The sequence below is a fragment of the Danio rerio genome, chromosome 4 (assembly GCF_049306965.1).
Source record: "Danio rerio strain Tuebingen ecotype United States chromosome 4, GRCz12tu, whole genome shotgun sequence".
Classification (NCBI taxonomy): Eukaryota; Metazoa; Chordata; class Actinopteri; order Cypriniformes; family Danionidae; genus Danio; species Danio rerio.
Window position 1 is genome coordinate 48,913,150 of NC_133179.1, and position 21,995 is coordinate 48,935,144.

Below are 21,995 nucleotides of genomic sequence, written 5' to 3' on the forward strand. Positions count from 1 at the left end.
GGTTGCAGAAACATACATATACAAATATGTGCCACAGTCCAGCCTCCACCAGACAAGAAAGGAAAATACATGACGAGGTGGCCGAGTGGTTAATCCATTGTGTTCTGCATGCGTGGGTTCGAATCCCATCCTTGTCGCTCGTGTGTTCTGGCATTTGAGAGAGCCTGATGCTTCCTTGGAATTTTTTTTACTCACACCCTCTTAGCGTTTTGAAGGATGTTGTTGCAAAATTTAATGTCACCTTTTCTGAAAATAGCTGCAAATACATACAGAAATGCCATAGTTGGGTGAGCGGTAAGATGGCAGCATAGAACGTACTCTCCTGGTCAATGTGTCCAAAAAGCCCTTATACTTTTACCAATTCAAGTGAGCTTTGCGCTAGACGACTTCAAAATGAATAGGGCAAAACCTAAAAAGGGGAATTCAAAGCCAAAATTAAGCGAGGAGGAAAAGGAGACGAGGAATGATAACGACAAGTTAGGACTACCTGAGAAAGAACATGGCGCCAAAACTTTGCGAGCAGTGAGAGCACTCAGCAGAGATATCTCCGAACTGAAGACGGATTTAAGAAAAGAATTCAGCCAATTCAAAGAAGAGTTCATAAAGGATATGAAAACAGAAGTGGACAAGCTGAAAAGCGACATAAACCAGAAGCTAGAAGGCATCACCGAAGATATTCAGTCACATGGCACAAGACTGAATGAAGCAGAGGAGCGAATAAACTAAACTCGAGTTGGCAAACCTTGAACTAAAAGACGCCTTACTGCACACCTTGAAAGAGCAAAAAATGATGCAGAATAAGGTCACAGATCTCGAGGGCCGATCACGACGAAATAATATGCGAATATACTGTATTAAAGAAGGAGCAGAAAGGACGTCCATGATTAATTTCATCACGTCTTTGCTAAAAACTAAGCTCTCACTGGACTCCGATTTAGACCTGCAGGTACAGAGAGCGCACAGATCTCTCGGTCCTAGACCTCAAAATAATAATACTTCAAGATCGATTATATTCAATTTCCTGCAGTACACTAAAGATAAGATCTTGCAAGCTGCCTGGGCAAAAGAACCGCAACACGATGGCAAGCCGATTTTCTTTGCGCACGATTTCCCCATGGAGATTAATGCAAAACTGAAGGAATATAAAGAAGTGAAAAAAGTCCTCAAGGAGATCAAAATCTGATTTCAGACGCCCTATCCAGCCAAGATGCGAATACACTGGGAGACAGGACCACAACTTTACGAAAGCGTGGCTGAAGCTACGAAAGATTTGAATAAGAGAGGATATACGGTGGATCTGACGATGACGCAGCAGGTATCCGAAGACCCCCGGTGTCGATGGTAAGAAAGACTGACACGCCGTACCTAGTGGCTAAGAGCTGGACGGATCGCTCCTGATCGTGTTCGGGAAAGATTGAAGAGCTTTCAGAGACAAACACCGAATGAAGATTAACTGTTGAGAAACACTGCTGACTGTTAACGTTAAAGAGGTATGCGGAGGCACTGTTACGATACACAACTTACTAATAACACTATTTCAAACTACTTTATAAGTGCGAACTGACTTCGGCTGAAATACTTGAACTCTAACCATTCTACAATTTGTTTGAATATGTGTTCTTCTCGATTGAGTCATTTAAAAGGTAAAAACTACGTTGTTCTGGACTGAATATGTTTCATTTTGTATTTGAACAATCCTCATGATTCCTAGTTGGTTGGAATCCTCGAGTGGATATAGAAATCATTTTGTTTAAAATAATATTTACTTAACTTAATAATCTGAGTTAAAAAGAAAAAAGACCGGGGACAAGTGATTACATTTGTATGTTAGAAATGAGGGGCCCCTGCAAGAGGCAGGAATAAATCCTTCTCCCCAGGACTGGAGCTGGGTTTTGCTGGGTAAAACATGATCCACAACTTTGAAAGCCAATGTTCTTTTTTCTTTGTTTATTTTTATTATCATTTTTGTAAGTTCTAAAGGTTGCCAACTTAACTTTCTGAAATTACTATGCAAAGATATGTTAAAATTGCATCTTTAAATGTACATGGGTTAAATAACCAAATTAAAAGGAGTAAGGTTATAGCCAAAATAAAACGTGAAAAAAATCAAATCATATTCTTGCAAGAAACACACCTTTCCCCATCTGAACGTAATAAACTTTTAAAAATTTGGATATACACAAACTTTCTATAGTTCTTTTAGGAAAAATAATAAAAAGGGAGTTTCAATATCAGTACATAATTCTCTTAATTTTGAGTTGCTAAAAGAGATATCAGATAAAGAAGGCAGATATATTTTGCTTCAGAGAAAACTAAATGAACAATTAATCACTTTAGTAAATATCTATGCACCCTCTGGCAGTAAAACACTGTTCAATACAATTATCAACCTTTTGGCTATGGAAACTAAGGGAATAACAATATGTGCAGATGATTTCAATATAGTTCATAACCAACAAAAGCACACTTCCAATAATAAAAGAATTAAAACGGCTTAATTAAGAAGTTTTAAGAATTCATTAAAAGATCTTGGAGTATTACATGTTTGGAGAGATCTTCACCCCTCAAAACGAGAATACTCCTATTATTCTTCACCCCATGCAGTTTACAGTAGGATTTTTTTATGTTTAGCAGGGACAGACACAGGCAAAATACAAGTATACTAGGGAAAACAGAAGTAGTGGCCCAAATTAAATCAGAAATTATACTTAAAGAATAATGATAATGGGGAAGTAAGTCCTATAATCTTATGGGATGCAGCTAAAGCTTTATTACGAGGCAGATTCAGCGTCTGCTGAACGTGACGTCTGCGTCTGCCAAATGTGACGTCTGTGTCTGCCGAACATGTTGTCTGCCACATTACTGTTCCGCTGCTTAAACGTGACGTCTGCGTCGCGTCTGCGTCTGCTTCAAGGGTTTGCAGCACATTGCGTACACTTATTCCTGCTTTATTATACCTATTCATTCTCTATCAGTGTCTTCACTTATCCTCAGTTATGTTTCATTTGCAATTAAGTGCTTTTTACCTTTCTTATTTATAGCTTTTTATTCCAAATGGTAATATTTATACAAATGATATAAACATTTTGGTATGCCATATATGGTTATACCTATATTGCTTCTTTTATTGTGGTTACAGCTCATTGGTGTGTCTACAGTTTTGCAGCAGTGTGTGTGCACACCTGATGGCTGTGTTTGACCTATAGTTCATGTGTGTGCTCATTTGAAGGCCTTTGCTTTGACATTGAAAGGAAATTCCATTATGAAAAATTTCTGTGTCAAAAGCATCCAAGTGTGTTTAGTGATTTGCAAATGACTGTGTGTAATGTTTTGCAAAAAGTGTGAAGCTGACAATGTGCTTACAGTTGTGCAGATCTAGCCTTGTGTTTTGCTCCATGACTGTACGGTTTTGCTAATTTTAGGAAAAGTTTAATTTTAGTGTGTTAGCAATCATGAGAAACTGTAACTGGGTATTATGTATAAACTGTTACAGTTTTTTACAATGGCTATGACACTTTTATCAATACATTTAACAAGTTTCCTAAACTCTTAACACAGTTAGCACAACATCCGTCTTCGTGGGCTATACAATTAACACATTTCTTGTTGTTTTGACAGAAAATGCATCCAGTTAACACAAATTTAAAATGCTTTAACTTCTTTTACACACAAGCACAACCCAGAACAAAACAATGTAATTTTACAGTCAAATTTACAAATGCTTTAACACAGTATGTCAGAACAGATAACACCATGTTCTAAACAGAAATTATATAGGATAAAGTCAAAAGGAACAGCTTTTCTAATTGTGAATTGAAACACAAGTTTATTCCCTGTATTTTATTCAATTACCAATGAGAAACAGCATATTGCGGTTATATAAATAAATAAATAAATGTGTGTGTGTGTGTGTATGTGTATATATATATATATATATATATATATATATATATTTCTTTATTTATTTATACAACTGCAATATGCTGTTTCTCATTGGCAACTGAAAAAAAAAAAAAAAAAAAAAATATATATATATATATATATATATATATATATATATATATATATATATATATATATATATATATGACAGCTGATTCCCATCTAGAAAGCACACTCATGTCTTGTTTTGGTTTTTCCAATCACATGATCATATGTTCTAATAGAGGACTCTTGAGGTATTTGAAAGGAACAGTGAGCGCATCAAAAAACTCTGTCACCAATACGTCCATGTAAGATTATGCTATACAGTCATTACTGTACTATACACAGTGTGTTTTGCAGTAAACTACTCTTTAAACCTGGAGTTCATTAGTACATACAGTACATATACAGTACAGCATTTGCATACACTGTGTCTAATTACTTTCAGAGAGTCATGAAGTTAGAGGCCAATCAAGTACCACATGAAATTTTGAATGTTGACAAGGCTGGGGATGTCAACGTAGGAAAAACATAATAGGCCAAAGGGCCACAGTTACCGTGCCGGGCCTCAGAAGATATCAAGTATAATGTGGATGAGAACATGTGGCAAAAGACCGGGCAGAATAGAAGATTACTTTGTTATTTTATTATAATTGTGGTGCTTTTCCTGTTTGCACTGATGTCCTTCTGCAAAAAAAGTCTGTAGTGCAGAAATTCTGTGTCTGTATTTTTTTTTTACATAAACTGTAAATTTTATAAAGCAATTTTTTTTCTTCGTTTTGTATAGAATTTTTGCCGTAAACGAAAGAAAATGCATGCATTTACTTAACCCAACAAAACAAAACTGTAACGAGACTTCAAATATAAGGGCAGAGCTGACACATAAACTAATGGAGTTTCTGTAATGTCAGCTGATGATAGTGTTTTTATTGTCAGTGTGTTCTGATTGACTGAATGTTTATGTTGGAAGAGAACATGTGTTTGTGTTTTGAACAATAATTTCATTTTGAAACATGTTTGCAGTGTTTTGTTAGACATGGTGTAGTGTGTTCGTTTATTATTGTATTTTGAAAAGTAGTTTAGAGGTTTAGTTTATAATGTGTGATTTTGAGCTTAAAATTAACTGTTTTGCCAATTGTGTATTTTAGGTGTGTTGCTGCGTTAAGAGTTTAGCAAACTTGTTAAATGTATTGAAAAAAGTGTCATAGCCATTGTAAAAAACTGTAATAAAACTTATGCAGTCTGCACCCTCAAAATCAAAAAGTACAAAGACTGCCACCTGGTGGAGCAAAGAGAAAACTTATTGACAATAACTTTTTAGATCGCTTTAGTACAAATTGTGTATGATAATAGAAATGCAGAATATGTGACTTTTAAAAAAAATAAATATTACATTAATGTAGTCATATGTTTTGACAGTTAATATGCCAGTGATTATGCTTCACAAAAGTTGCAGATGCCTTTACCACTATCAAAATGCTTTTGTAAACATCCAGTTATTCCATACAGCGATTAAAAAATGGCTATAAAGAAAGTCTTTGCTAAATGTAGAACTAAATACATTGATATGCATTGAAATACATGATGAATACTCTTGACACATGAAAGTGTAAAGCCTGCAGCTCACAACAAATGTGAAAAGTTATTGCATGTTATATTTAACAAATCGTTTACTGCAAATTTTTTTTTGTAATTTTGCTCACATGGATAATTGAATATTACTCAGATGATGTCATCACGCTGCTGTGCCATCAGCCAATCGTTGCATTGCTGATCATGATTTCGAGGATCGATAGATCTGTCCTTCACAACACATGCAGCGATCTCAGATCAGTTTATCCAGACATTCTAATCTGATTTACGAACTTGTTTGAAGAACCAAATTAGCGAGAGATCAGTTATCAGGATTAAAAGATCCAGCATCTACCAAATCATCTTAGATCATTTAAGCTAGGTACAAAGAACGGACCCCAGCACTTATGCTTTTCACTCATCACAGCCTACGTGCTGCTGCTGATGTGACAATAAAAGTAATTTGATTTGGATTTGGCGACAGACACTAGAGGCCATGGTCTTTAGCCTACTTGTTAGAGCAACTGCTGTGCGGAAGGTCGCCAGTTTGATCTCAGCTTGGAGCAGGTTGGTTGGTGAAGGGCCGGCAGGGTTACACAGGCCTCGGTAAGCTCACTATTCAAATTCCTTTAACGTCATTGGATGAAAAATACAGACCAGTTTTTCTCCTTCTATTTATTGCCAAAACCCTACAAAGGGCTGTTTTCAACAAAATTTTCAAATGTTTAACTCACATCAAACTGCCTGAAGGATATCGGCTTGGAAAAAAACATCACCAACTGTTTACTCATTTGCTGATTACATCAACTTCCCTGGAACTCCACACATTGAACAAAATTTTTCAATCCAGCTGTGATCATCTACAATTACCCCATGTAGTTCGGTAAAAAATGATTCTGGATGATCAGTTTTCCTTCAAAAAGGATATTGCTAACACAGCTCCATCATGGTGATCTGCACTTTTAACATCAGAAAAATGTGACTCTTCTTAACAGATCATGCAGCACAACTTTTAGTGCAAACTCTTGTTATTTCAAGGCTGCACTCCAACAGTGCTCTTCTAGCTGGATTCCCATCCTGCACCCTTAATCCTCTACAGATGCTCCAGAACGCTGCAGCTCATTTGGTCTTCAATGAGAGCCCATGTAACTCCTCTCTTTATCTCTGCATTGGTTACTGTTCAAGGCTCAAATCAAGTTAAAATCACTGACTCTGCCACCTCTTACCTCCACCTACTGCTGAAGGTCAACATCCCCTCCAGAAGCCTGCAATCTGTGAGTGAGCACAAGCTATAAATCACTTTCCAAAACCTTTTCATTGACTGTTTCATGCTGGAGGAATGTCTTCCCATTCCCAACTAAATGTAAATGTAATATTCTCAAATGTAAGTTTCTCAGTCTCAAAAATAGATAAAAAAAACTCTATAACATTAATCCATGCACAGCTCTATTCATTTGCAAAAACAATTCATAAATTAAAAGACAATTTGTGAATTAATAAAAATTGGGTTTGTGAATTTAAGAATTGTGTGCTACCTCACAAAAATTCCAGAGACCTAAGGAGATCACTAAATTTGTCCCTCTGGGGCAGTGGCTTTCTTTGAATACTACATGTGTTTGTAGCAACCAAACTAATCAATGGTTTTAAACCATTATAGCAGATGAATCCTTCTTTATGTGTCTGAAATGTATGATGTCTGGTACAAAACAAACGCTAGAGATATTTGCAATACATTGGTGTAAATGAAAATCTAGTATCAGAAACAGTATTTGTCTTGTAACATTTGATGTAAGATAGTAACAAACTTACAAGATATTTTACCACATGAAATTATTAAGCAGTCTGTTAATGACTTACCCTGAGCATAATGGTACAAGGCATGGTCCCGCCCTCTATGGCAACTGCTCATTTGAAGACAGCGCCATTGGGATGGACCAAACCAGATCAAAAACCTACTGCCACAGTAAAACTTTGCTTTTTGCATTAGCTTGCTCATGCTCACAGCTGCTCTGCCTCCTCTCGCCTTGCTTTCGGACACTGCACCGCCATTTAATCAGGTCGCAAAGAACATTCCATGCAACCTCTTAAAGTTTAGAAACCGCCGAAACCACAAAACAACTTTTGCAAACCGATTCTCAGCAGCGTCTGTCACCCCGGTAACCCAGGACAACTTCTACTCACAAGTGAGTGAATCCTAAGGACGTCACTGAAGCTGAGTCACCAATCAATCAGGAATGCCGTGTTTCGTTGAGGCCAGTCGATGAAGGAAACTCAAACAAATGTTGTCTCTTGCTGATCTGGTGCAAATTGATCTTAAGCAGTTAAAGATAAGCCAAATCTCTGCTTTTGTGGTTTCTCAGATCTTGTAATAATAGCAAAAATAAATTTGGGATGGTTGTCAACTCATTTTGCACTGGGGTGGGGGGGGGGGGGTTTGGGGGGGGTGATTTGGTTCAGAAGCCGCTTGTCTGAAAGAGTATTGAACGGGCCAATGAATGCAATGAATTGGCAGCGTAAGCTTGCACAGGTGTGCTTCATTGCCAATTATCCCAGCATATAAGCACACCTGGAGCGAGCAAATGCCATCCTTTTAAGCTGAAGAGCCTTTCAAACAGCTAAGGGACAGTCATTATGGCAACGGAGTATAGCACTTCCGTTCCCCTCCTCGGGGAACGAAGGGTTACTTCTGTAACCTCGAACGTTCCCCTTCGGTTGGGGAACTTCAGTGCTATCAAGTGGATTTGATCTTTGAGAAAATCCACGAAATGGGAGAACTATGGAAAGCGCCATAATGACTGCACCTTACCAACGCCCCTGATGAGGGGATAGTCAAGCAAGCGTGACGCACCCACATCATGGGAGGCGTGGTCCTCCAATGTGTCCCTGACCCTAATTTATCCTACTTCAACAGAAGTCTTACGGATTTAGATATATTTTTTGGGAAGTCGTGAGCATCTAGATAATTCTAGGAAAATACGACAGTACAATGGGAAGCGTGCAATCCCGATAGGGAGGACGCTGCTGAGGCCATTCGTTACCCAAGGGGGGAAAGATGGCAGAATTTACATATGGACTAGCCCTAAAAAGGGGGAGTACGCATAGCAAAAAAGTGGTTAGCGGAGAGGGAAGAAACGGGTCCACCCAGGGGGGGGGGGGTTGGGGGACTTAACCATGGCGGAATAAGCATATGGGATCGCCTAGTGGGGATCACGCATAGCAGCCACCTATACCCAAAACACGGGCTGACCAGCGGGCAGACCTACAACGTAGTGGGCCAGCAAGTGACTCCTCCGCTGAGTCAGTGCTGGGGGCCACGGAGGAATCTGCAGGGCTCACCTGACGGGGAACTTTACTGACAGATAAAAAGGTGCACGTACCTCCGTGTTAGGGAGATTGACGCAGCAAGCGTGTTTCAACACCCTACCGAATTGTTTTCTCAATCACCAAAGGGTTACCTAATACCCTTGAGGAAACCGGCTCTACTCGCAGATTGTAAAACCTTGTAAATGTGTCGGGTGTCACCCAGCCCGCAGCTCTACAGATGTCTGTTAGAGAGGCACCGCGTGCGCACGCTCGAGAGAATGCGAAGCTCGGAGTTGAGTGCACACGCACTCTCGGGTGACAGGGCTCACCTCGGCTCTGATAAGCGAGAGAATGGCATCCACAAACCAGTGGGAAAACTTTATTCGGTTGGACACTTCCCTGCTGCCGACCGCCATAACAGACGGAGCTGCTCAGATGATCTAAACTCTGGGTGCGTTCCGTATAATACGCAAGACGCAAACTGGACAATAAAGAAAGGGCTGGGTCTGCCTCCTCCGAGGGCAGCAAATCACGAGGAGGGAGAGCTCTGACATCCAGGTCCGGTTGAGCCAGAGGCGCGCAATCAGCAACCTGTTCCTCGTCCTCCCTGACCTTGCACAGTAACTGCGCGAGCAGGCTCACTGGGGGAAACGCGTATTTGCGCATGCCCCGAGGCCAGCTGTAAGCCAGTGCATCCGTGCCGAGAGCACTCGGTCAGGGAAAGAACAACTGGCAATGAGCTATCTCGGGGGAAGCAACAGATTGATCTGGGCTTCCCCGAATCGCGCCCATATGAGCTGGACAGACTCGGGGTGGACTCTCCATTCTCCAGGACATAAGGCTGCCGTGAGAGCGCATCGGCTGCACGGTTGAGCTTGCCTGAATATGAATGGCGTGCAGCAATTTCAGCTACGGATGACTCCAGAGGAGCAGACGGCGGGCTAACTGAGACATGCGGCGAGAGCGCATAACCCCCATACGGTTGATATATACGCCGCCGCTGCCGTACTGTCCATCCTGACCAGCACGTGTTGCCGCTCCGGCACCGGGAAAAAACGGTAAAGAGCGAGGAACACTGCCAACAGCTCCAGGCACTATGCCAATGCAACTGGGTACCTTTCCACAGGTCCGCAGCCGCATGCCCGCAACGCACAGCCCCCCAGCCCGTGTTGGAAGCGTCTGTTGAAACGACAACAAGACTGGACGCCTGTCCTAGAGACACTCAGGCCTGTAGGAAAGAGGGGTCGCTCCAAGGGCTGAGGGCGCGGCGACACAGAGCAGTAACAGAGACTCGGTGCGCGTGCTATGCGCGTCTGGGGACTCGATCGTGAAGCCAGTGCTGAAGTGGTCTCATATAGAGTAATCCGAGCGGCATGAAGCGGCTGCGGATGCCATATGCCCCAGGAGCCTCTGAAATAGTTTCAGTGGGACCACTAGTTTGCTGTCAAGCTCTCTCAGACAGTACAGCATCAGCTGAGCGCGCTCCCGGGAGAGGCGCTTCCATGGTGACCGAGTCCAGCTCCAGCCCGAGAGAAGAGATCCTCTGCACGGGGGCGAGTTTGCTCTTTTCTCGGTTGACCTGAAACCCCAACAGGTGGAAGTGCCGGAGCACTTTGTCTCTGTGCATAATCAATTGCTCCGAGAGAGGGCAAAAATCAGCCAGTCGTCAAAATTGGGTATGCGGATGCTCGCGAGCCGAAGGGGCGCTAAGGCACCCTCCGCGGGCTTGGTGAGGACCCGCGGAGACAGAGAGAGCCCGAAGGGGAGGGCTTTGTATTGCCAAGCTCCACCTTCAAACGCAAACCGCAGAAACTGACGGTGGCGAGGAAGAGTGGAGACATGGAAAGACGCGTCCATCAGGGGTCTAATGCTGCAGACCAACCCAGAGGACGAACGCACCGGAGGATGCGCTTCTGCGTTAGCATTCTGAACAGCAGCTTGTGCAGACAACGGTTCAAAATGCGCAGAACTAGGATTGGCTGTGACCCACCGCTCTTTTTGGGCACGATGAAGTGTGGGCTGTAAAACCCGCCCTCCATCTCGGCTGGAGGGAGCGGCTCGATTGCATCCTTCGCCAGGAGGACAGCAATCTCCTCTCACAAGACAGGGGCGGACAGGGGGCTGACCCTGGTGAATACACACCCATGACTTGGGGGGCCGTTTCGCGAACTGAATCGCATAGCCGAGTCTGATTGTGCATATGAGCCACCGCGAAGAGCTGGCCCGCCCTAACCAGGCAGGCAGAGCTCCCGCTAATGGACTCATCGCTACAATCGCTGACGTACCAGCAGTGGGGCAGCGCGGAGTGGGTGTGCTGATCCGGGAAGCGCGCGGGTCCCACGGAAAAGCTGGAGGTGAGGGATTTGCTCTCACTCCGCACCTGAGCTCCGGAGGGGAGGCTCGAGGGGTGGGAAAAAGGGGACCGTCCCCCACCCGCGGGGGCGGTGCAGCTCTCGTAGGCGGGCGCCTTCGGCGAGGAGCATGCATGAATGGCACGGCGGGCGGAGCGGGCTACGGACCGCAGATAAGACATCACCCATCAACTGCTCTCTCACCGCCTCGAATTCCTGGGTGAATTCCTAAACTGTGTTGCCGAACATGGCTTGGAATATGGGGAAGTCAAGAAAGCGGACTTTGTCGACTTTGCGCATATCAGCCAGGGGTGGCGCTCCTGGATCACTAATGTGGACATCATCCTCCCCAACGCACACGCAGCGGACTCAGTAGTCCGAAGAGCTAAGTCGGCAGCGGTGCGAAGCTCGTAAGCCTGGGATGGACCCACCCTCGTGCAGCTCGGCCAGCGCCTGCACTTGGTAGCGCTGGTAGGTGGCTATTGCATGCAAGGCCGAAGCAGCCTGGCCCGCAGCCTTGTAAGCTCTAGCTCCGAGGGAGACAGATAACTTACAGGCTTTGGATGGAAGACGAGGCGGACCCCGCCAAGAAGAGGAGCCGCCTTCACCTGGTGAGGATTAACCGCCACCGCGCACTCAACCTGAGGAATCGCCACATACCCCCTGGCCGTTCCACCATTAAGTGTGGTGAGTGTGAAGGGACACGCAGCACGAGCAGAAAAAAGTGCCCTTCAAGACCGGGTGAGCCTACTGTGCACCTCCGGGAAGAAGGGGACACCCCTCTAGTCGGTCCGGCCGCGGAGCTGGGGGATAAACCAGCTCCAACTTACGGCCGAAGCAGCCCGGGAAAGCACGGCTAACATGTTCGTTTCAGGATCCGTTTGACAGCGCTCACCTGCCCGGAGGGGGCGAGCGGGTCTGGAACATCATCGGTCAATGAAAGCCCACCCTCCGATGCCGCGGTGGACGTCTGGTCTTCGATGTCATTGAGCGTGAGGTCTACCATCTGTTAGACGGATCGCTTCCCCCGCCGAAGCTTGGATGGAACGCTTAGAGGAGCGGGAGGTCCACGGGCCCGTGGGCGACGTATTATCTCTCGCTGAAACCCTCAGATCTGCCTGAGTGCCCGCTGCAGAGCAGGGAACAACTGGGGTGGTTTGCCCTTTTGCAAAGGCTAGCCATGATCTTTACTGCGCAACAGTCATGGCATCGCAATGATGACATGAACTGCCCGCGAGCAGCGCATTAACATGCTGGACCCCCCAGGCATGCAACGCAGTGCCCGTGCCCATCATCCGAGGACAGGAAACCACCGCATCCAGAAATGCACAGTCGGAGTGCCGTCCTGAAAAGGACTGTGTTGCTCTTTCTGTGAAGTTTGCAACTTTATACGCACCGCTCTGGAGGACCAGACCCAAAGAACGCCAGGCATGGGAGAAAACCCAGCTCGACAGTCTGCCGCTGCGTGTACACACTCTGGACAGGGAGAATGCTCTCGTTCGCTCGGAATCGCTGGATCACAGCAGGAGGAACCCTTATCGACTCGATGAGAAAGTCTCTGAAGCAAAAAGGATGGCGTTTGCTCGCTCCAGGTGTGCTTCATTGCTTATTATCCCAGCATATAAGCACACCTGCGCAAGCTTACGCTGCTAATTCATTGCATTCATTGGTCTGTTCAATACTCTTTCAGACAAGGGGCTTCTGAACCAAATCCCCCCCCCCCCCCCCCCCTTTCGTGGATTTTCACAAAGATCAAATCCACTTAATTGCACTGAAGTTCCCCAAACGAAGGGGAACCACTGCTCTGAGGTACTCAAAAAACAAACTAGCAAACTCAACGTAAATTGCTTTCCTTAAGTTACTTTTCTACTTCACTATATCCATGTAAACATTTCTTTACAATTTTTAAAACAGTTTGATAATTTAGTCTGTTAATTTCTCTGGAACAATAAGCACTCTAGGTTGCATAGGAGTACATCGCAACAGCCAGGGTTGGGGCTTGCTTAGCATTTATTTCATTATTACGCCTTTAGTCTGAGACTCGTGCACTGGTTCATCCCTCCTGAGAGAGCTCCATCTTGGTTTATGGGTCAAGCCATCCTACTCTCCATTCCACCATTACAATATCTATTCATCTATTTATTCATTTTGTTTTGTAATTGTGTTATTGTTGAGGCTGATCTCAATAATTTTTTTAAAGATAGAATTTTAGGTGCAGGCTAGGAGTGTCTCTGCCATTTACGGATAACATTGTCCTTTTGGCTTCATAGGACATGGACCTGCAGCCTGCAGTGGGACGGTTTGCTGCTGAGTGTGACATGGCAGGGAAAGAACAGCACCTCTAAGTCAGAAACCATGGTGCTTGACTGGAAAAAGGTGGCCATCTCCAGTTTGACGGAGAGTCCTTACCCCAAACTGAGTTCAAGTATCTGAGGTTTTTTTTTTTTTTTTAATGAGGAATGGAATGTGAGATTTAAAGTTGGATTAATGCAGCGGCAGCAGTAATGCAGTTGCTGTGATTGTCTGTTGTGGTGAAGGAGCTGAGATTTCTGTTAACATATGTGTTATCTGATTAAACCTCTTGTCACAGTGTGAACACTTGTATGGTCTCTCCAGTGTGAATCGTCTGGTGCATTTTCAACTTTGGAGCTGTAATAAAAGTCTTCTCACACTCAAAGCACAAATACTCTTTAACACCAGTGTGGATCTTCATGTGTTCATTAAGGTTTGCTGATCAATTAAAACTTCACACAGAGTCCATGTAAATGGTTTCTCTCAAGTGTGGGTCTTCATGTGTTTAATAAAGGTCTGAGGAGCTGCTGAAACCCATTCCACACCGAAGCTCCAGTCTCACTAGAGTTTGAGCATGCAAAATATTGTTGAATGTCGCTGCGAAAAGGGGCGGGATTAAACAAGATGATTAGACATTAAGTGAGCGATTCGTCTATATTTTACTAACTGTCCAGAGAGGTCATGTTTTGATCTTCGATTGGTCTTATAAAGTCAAGTGATGCAATTTCACAGGTCAGAGTTTACCAAGCTTGAACTTTACAAGGCAGTGAACTGCGAAACGTGACGCACAAACTTGCGTTTCCAGTCTGACGCATTCGCGTGCTATGAATAGAAGTTTATGGGGAGAAAAGTCCAGTGTGACTGCGGCTTATTTGCAAGTGAATGGTTTCTCTCCAGTGTGGATTCTCATGTGTCGATTAAGGTGTGATGAGCTGTTAAAACTCTTCCCACACTGAGGGCATGTGAATGGTTTTTCTCCAGTGTGGACCCTCATGTGTAGATTAAGGTTTGATGATTGGCTGAAACTCATTCCACACTGAGGGCATGCGAATGGTTTCTCTCCAGTGTGGATCCTCATGTGTAGATTAAGGTTTGATGATTGGCTGAAGCTCATTCCACACTGAGTGCATGTGAATGGTTTCTCTCCAGTGTGGATCATCATGTGTCGATTAAGGTGTGATGAACGATTAAAACTCTTCCCACACTGAGTGCATGTGAATGGTTTCTCTCCATTGTGGCTCATAATGTGTAGATTAAGGGATGATGAGCGGATGAAACTCGTCCCACATTGAGTGCATGTGAATGGTTTCTCTCCAGTGTGGATCCTCATGTGTCGATTAAGATTTGATGATTGGTTGAAATTCTTCCCACACTGAGTGCAAGTGAATGGTTTCTCTCTAGTGTGGATCCTCATGTGTAGATTAAGGTTTGATGATTGGCTGAAACTCTTCTCACACTGAGTGCATGTGAATGGTTTCTCTCTAGTGTGGATCCTCATGTGTTGATTAAGGTGTGATGAGCTGTTAAAACTGTTCCCACACTGAGTGCATGTGAATGGTTTCTTTCCAGTGTGGATCCTCCTGTGAATCTTAAGATCCCTTTTTCTTCCAAAACTCGTTCCACACTGAGTGCAGGTGAAATGATTCTTGTCTCTCCTTTTCAAAAAACCATCAGTCTGTAAATTATTTTTTTCTTCAATTTTGACATGATGTTCCTCCTCTTTACTCCCCTCATTCTCTTCAATTAGGTCTAAAATGAATAACATAACATTAGTTTTCATTGAGTCTTAATAACTTTCATCAAAAGCTGAAAAGTGAAAAGACACTGGAAAAATTGGCTATACACACTGTAATATTGATGCACATTAAATGCAAAATAAATCAGATTATATTGCGTTTTGTCCACATTTAATCAGATCCAATTCAATTCATCTTTATTTATCTAGTGCTTTTACAATGTAAATTTTGTCCAAGCTGCTTAACCTAGAGGTTATAGTAAATAGACTGTGCACAAACTCTGCTGCCATGTTTCCGGTAGAAAATCAGTCAGACTCTTTACTTCAGCATAGCGTGTTCTACAGCGAAATCTAATAGCGGCGAAACCTAAACGCATCAGAGCATGGCAAAAAAGGGAGATTTACTTTTAAATTGATGAGGATCCTGTGCCAGTGGATGTCCAGCATCAGGAACATCATTATTGTTCAGTTCCAGAACTCTTGGTAGTTGATTAATACACCAAATCAGGCTGACAATCTCTGTGAAGAGGTGGAGTGACTGAAAGAAGACTACTTTGATGCTGCTTTTAGTGATGTTATAACGTTCTAAAGCTACAATTAAAAAATGATGTACTGGAATTTAACCGAGGTGAATGTAACAAGTTGTAATTGTATTTTATATAAATATTACGTTTTTAACCATTCTATAGTAAATTCTATTATACTGTACATTGTTTTCTTGCCTTTGTGCATGTCCTGAGGCTTATCTGAAGACCTACATGTTGACATTTGAAATCCCCGACAAGATGCAGAAATGCCATCTAAAAAGGTCAACTGCTGTTTGTCCAATCAGGGACAGTGGCAACGTAAATATACAAATGATTTTGTTAACCCGGGTTTTGCCAATGTGAAACATCTGTTAATAAACACCCAGGATTATATTTTAACCACAGGTAAAGCATGAGCAGTGTGGATTTTACAGATAAACCAGGATTATTAGACTTGTTTGTTGGCCAGTTGTAGTCAGTGCAATGCTAAACAATATTGTTCCACTATAATTTGTTTGTTTTGCCTCATGTTGTCCTACAGAAACATCATATGGTTTAAAATACTGTACAATGTTTTATTATAATTAATTTTTTTTGTCCATTTTATTCAGCATATTTAAAATTGGGGGCATCCACTTTTTGGACATGCTTTAAACCAGGGTTTCTGCAGGTTTTACTAAATTAAATTTAAGACCTTTAAAGACATTTTTAAGACCATTATGAATGAAATTTTAGATTCATAAAAGGCTAAACAATCTTTCAAATGACCCAGATGGGAAATATTTTTATTTGCCATTTCAAAAAATATTATCATTTAAAACATGTATTAATATAATATTAAATAAATTATAAAAATTATATTTGAGATATTTTGTAACAAAAGATTTTATATATTCTGTAAAAACAAGCAAGCTTTACTTGTATCCATACACTTTTTCCAACATTAACTTTCTTTATAATAATTATAAACAAATGAACAAATGTTTTAAAAGTTCTAAAAACTATAATAAACTAAATCTATGTACAACAATCTGTCCAGGTTGATGTCCTCAGCAGTAAATACATGGAGCTCGTTTAAACAAATTTTATTGTAAGGAAAATAATTAAACTGTTATAATAAATAGAGTTAAAACAACCTTTTGAATAAAAAATTGTTTGTTGAGATAGGTTGTTGGTGATTGTATGCACTTTGGCCAGATTGGGTAGCAAAACATGAAAAAAGGAAAATAAAGACTTGATTAAAAAAAAAAAACATTTAAGACCTACAACACAATATTTCAGTAAATTTAAGACATTTTAAGGCCAGAAATTTAAATTTTGTAATTTAAGACATTTTTTGACTCGCAAAAACTCTGTTTAAACACAATAGCCCTGGTAATTAGTTATGATAATAATGATGTAATTCTAGCGCAGATATTATCTGTGAGAACTAGTAACATCTTCTAGAAACAAGTTTAAGCCCATAAAGAAGTTGGAATTGTGATCAACGTGACATATGCAAATAGAAAGTACCAAGTCAACTCTTATCACTGTAATTGCAGATATCTTCTATGAGAATACTGTGAGGACTAGTAATTACAAAATAAATGAGAACAAGTAACAAAAGACACTCACTCCTGAGAGTTAACCTGCCCTAAACTAGGCTAGATTCCCAGCATAAGTTGCCAGAGTAACTGAGTTTGAACTATCGTAAATTTGATTAATGAAACTGAATCCGCCAATAATAAACTGACTTTCCAAAATAAGCCTGATGATCATTGTGGAACGTGATTACAGATAACCCAGGATTCTGTTAATCCAGGAATAGAATGACCACGTGTTAACAATTTGTGACAACGTAAATATACAAATAATAATGATAACCCAGGGTTTACAAATGTAAACTGTCTGTTAATGAACACCCAGGATTATTTTTTAACCCCAGGTATAGCATGAGCAGTGTGGAAGGTGACTACAAATAACCCAGAATTTATCCAGGGTTAGAATGACCCAGGGTTAACAATTTGAAGTGTGAAAAGCCCTAAAAAAATCAGCATCAGCTCTCAGGATAAACAGAGTACAATGACAAACAGCGACATACAAAAATTGTCAATCATGTTATAGTAGTGACCTGATCTCATATGCTATTATTTTAGAACTTCAGTTGTCTTTTGGAGAAATGACCAAGAATAATAAACGGCTACTTGCTCTACAAATAAGTGTGTTCATGTCTATACAAAGAAAAATAATAAAATGAGAAAATATGACTTTGCAACATCAAGCAGCATTAGGCATGGGCCAGTATAAGATTCTGACGGTATGATAACCTAAAATGAATTTTCTTCTGAGAAACATATAAAATATTTTGGAGCAGTAAACATGTCAGGTTAAATCATTCATATGAATCACAGATTTCTTTATGATTTAAAATGGCATCTTTGGAGATCTTTTCTGCTGGAGTTACTGTTGTCCTAAAAAACTTAAAACAAAACATAAAAAAAACCTTACATGTACTGTAGGAACGGTACAGCAGAAAATGTTGGCGGTTTTAAAACCTTGACTTTTCCAAACTGCGGTAAACTTTGAAAGCAGTTATCGTTCCATGCCTAAGCAGCATAACACTGTTTTTAGGATCTAAAAATGTATTCCTTAAAGGGTCACGAAACACCAAAACACATTTTTTGAGCTGTTGACAGTCGTATATGTGTCCCACACTGCTAAAAACACTATTAGGACACCTATATTTCACTAAAAAGGGTAAATTGGTTGTTTTTGCGCTATTTCAAGCAAATTCGTACTTCTAGTTTGTAACGAATTTTTGAAGCTGCGTCACGGTCATGACATAATAGCGTGTATTCCAGCGTGCAGACTGGGCGTCTGTGCCAGAGTGAGTCTTATTACGTCTTACAGTGTGATGCATTAATGCATGAGTAAGGCTTGGGTCAAACCAATCAGCGCGCTCTATTGTGCAACTTCATTAATATTCATTACTATCACCGTGTTTTCAGGACAGAGACGCCACGTTGTGTTGGCAAAACAAGCGTGAAGTGTTGCTTTTATAGTTTGCTGCAGTTAAGTTTCGTTTTCATTTTCTCTCTGTGAGAGCTCAGACTCACGTGTGGATTAACAGTGTACGCGACGCGCGACAACAATAACTTACGTGTCCAAGGAGGATTATTGTTTACCTGAGAGCTGTTCTCATCTGCAAACGCTGAGATCTGGATTCGTTTGTTGTCTTCTCTTCATAAAGACGCGGCTCTAGTTGCTGGTGATTGTCCTGTCTCTACAGATTTGGTAAGTGAGCGACCAGTGCTCTTTGTTTATTCAGTTTGTTCGTATCTAACAAACTATTGCACAGAGTGTAAACACGTTAGCACCACAACCAAACTTTAACCTCGTGTAGGGTTTTTACCGCATTTAGTGACCGGAATAACACGCGCGGCTTTCCGACGCTACCTGTCGTGTGCATCTAAGTTTCTGGGAAATGCAGAGGGTTTTTTTCTCTCATTCGCCGTGCGGTATAAAACATTGCATGAAAAATACACGCTTAGAGCAGCTCCTCGAATCAAATATCTCGTGTGTCGCGAGGGGCATGAATGAATTCCCTGAATGAAAGAGCCAAACTGCAGTTAAAGTCCAACATTTAATAATTTGGCAAATAATTCGACTACAGATGTCCATGTAGGTTAAACACCATCACTTTCTTCTGTGTGTGTGTGTGTGTGTGTGTGTGTGTGTGTATTTTGACTCTGAAACTCGCGCGTGCCCAAATAGACACTCCCACACCATCCCACTTTTCTTCCTCCGACACTCCCCCCTAAACAGAGCTGGACACGCCCACTTTTCGGACTTTTTCCAAAGTAGAGGTGTGAAAACACCCTGCTGAAACGAGGGGGTTTCATGGCCCTTTAAAAAATTCTCAAGCAAAAAGATTCCAATGGCGCCACCTGCTGGTACATGAACAACATTGCCTATTTTTGAGACTGTACAATGTTTATAATAATTTATTATTTTAGTGTCCATTTCATTCAGCATGTTTAATATTAGGGGCATCCACATTTTTTGACATACTGTAAACCAGGCTCTCTGTGAGTTTTACCAAGTTAAATGTAAGACTTCTTAAGACATTTTTAAGACCATTATGAATGAAATTTTGGACTCATAAAGGGCTAAAGGCTAAAGAACTTTTCAAATGGCCCAGATTGAAAAGGTTTTTATTTGCCCCATCAAACAAATATTACAAGTGAATACATTTAATAATACAATAATAAATTAATAATATATATATTTTTAATTTTAGACATTTCTTTAATAAATAAAAACTAATATTGTGTAAAAACAAGCCAGCTTAACTTGTATTCCAACATAAACTTTCTTTATGATAATAAAAAAATTAACAAATATTTTCAACGTTTTAAAAAATATAATAAACTAAATATATGCACAACAATCTGTCCATGTCAATGTCCTCAGCAGTAAATACATGGAGCACGTTTAAACAAACGTTATTGTAAAGAAAATAATTAAACCATTATGATAAATAAGGTTAAAATGACCTTTTTAATAAAAAGTTTAAAGTTTCATTGAGATGGATTGTTGGTGATTGTATGGGTTTTGACCAGATTGAGTAGCAAATCATGAACAAAGGAAAATGAAGACTTGTTTAAAAAGAGTTAAGATCTACAGCACAACATTTCAGTTAATTTAAGACTTTTTAAGGCCTAAAATTTTGAGTCTTCTATGAGAATACTGTTGGTCAAATATCGTCAGCTCAGTTAAACCTTTTATTTATTTATTATTTTAATTAATTTGATAAAGTGCCAGTGATCATGGATGCTTAACACACAGTAGGGGAACAAGAAAAGCAATAGCCTTAAGGAGGTAGAGACAATGGGAGACTAATAATATATAAAAGAATGACAAAAGATGTAAGAACAAGTGATGGAAGAAACTTATTTCTGTCTTTCAATGAGTGAATGTGCGTTTAGGAGAACTAGGCAGCACACTTAGGACTTAATTTAGTATTCTTATTATTAAAAAAATGTATCAGTATGAAAACCAACCTGTTTGTTCCTGCAGATCTCCCTGTTTGACTGTGGATGTTTCTTCAATCTTCACATCTTCACTTTAATAAACGCCATCTTTATAACAGTGTGGAGATCAGTCACTTCAGCAGGAGTTTTTCTCTGTGTTTGGACACTTAATCCTGTTAAAAATGAACAAAACAATAAAAATGTCCTTTTTAAAATAAATAAAACAATCAACAGAAACAAAATAACTTCTCTTCAATACTTGCTCCAACAGTTTTTTTTAATGACAGTAAATAACAAAATTAAATCCTGCAAAACGTTTCATCAAAACACATATTACACACTTTTGTTACATTGTTCAAACAATAGCCCTCGCTGAGAATAAAATAATACTACGTTGTATAAAGGGTTAAAATAATATTTCCAACAGCAGGAACATAATTTAGCATCGTATAAAACCCTAAAACTTTAGAACTTTAACTTTAAATCGGTTTATATCTGTAAAAGTTTTAGAACAAACCTCTCTCCAGTTAAATCATGGCGCAGTAGCGGCGCTGCCTGATGACGTCACACGCCACGCCAAAATAAAGGTCTTTTTTGTTTTGCTTTTTGCCACCTCTTCTTCTGTGGTATTTTATTGGCAGCTTGCAAACTTAGTGCATTACTGCCACCTTCTGGACTGAGATATGATCATTAGGGATGTATAAATATATTTATATAGTGTATATTTATTAAAAAATAAAAAATAAGGACCTAACCTAAATCCTATTTGCTAGCTGTGTTATTTTCAGAAACTTTATAACTGCCTTAACTGTTGAACTTGTTCCAGACAGACTCAATATGTGCTTTAATGTCATGTTCTTAAGTACTTTCTGTAATTGTTCTCGTTCAGCTGAATATTTTCTACAAGACAGTATAACATGTTTTACGGATTCTGGTTCGATACAATATGCAAACATTCCATTTTGGTGTTTCCTTACAATACATACCCAGCAAACAATGAGTTGGCGGACCGTCGGCGTTTTTTGGTCGGCACAAATTCAGCGACTTGATATGGGCGGACCGCCATCGGCTTACCAGCGGCAAGCCGCCCATTCTAAAAGTTATGTCGGCCCACCGGCGTTTTTTGGGTGGCACGCCACCAGCGGATTACCGTGGGTGGACCGCCGTCTGGACACCAGTGGCTAACCGATGGCCCACCCGGTGATGTTTTTAATGTTGTTGGCTGTTCTGTACGTGATATAAGTACTTTTGTTTAACACTTTTTACATTTTAAACGAAT

At 40.9% G+C, this 21,995-nt stretch overlaps 1 protein-coding gene across 3 annotated transcripts in view; it reads right to left on the reverse strand.

Moving 5' to 3' along the window:
* Positions 1-13,142: 13,142 nt before the first annotated feature.
* The window catches only part of LOC103910934 (uncharacterized), a 151,101-nt gene continuing 142,248 nt past the window's right edge, over positions 13,143-21,995 (reverse strand). For 2 of the 3 annotated variants that reach the window (XM_073947919.1, XM_073947918.1), the window contains one exon: positions 13,143-15,191. In XM_073947919.1, coding sequence (XP_073804020.1) covers positions 14,311-15,191 — 881 coding nt within the window. In that variant the 3' untranslated portion in view covers positions 13,143-14,310. Of the gene's footprint in view, positions 15,192-20,746; positions 20,890-21,233; positions 21,295-21,995 lie in introns of those variants that run through there. The other variant, XM_068219892.2, reaches the window with a different exon arrangement.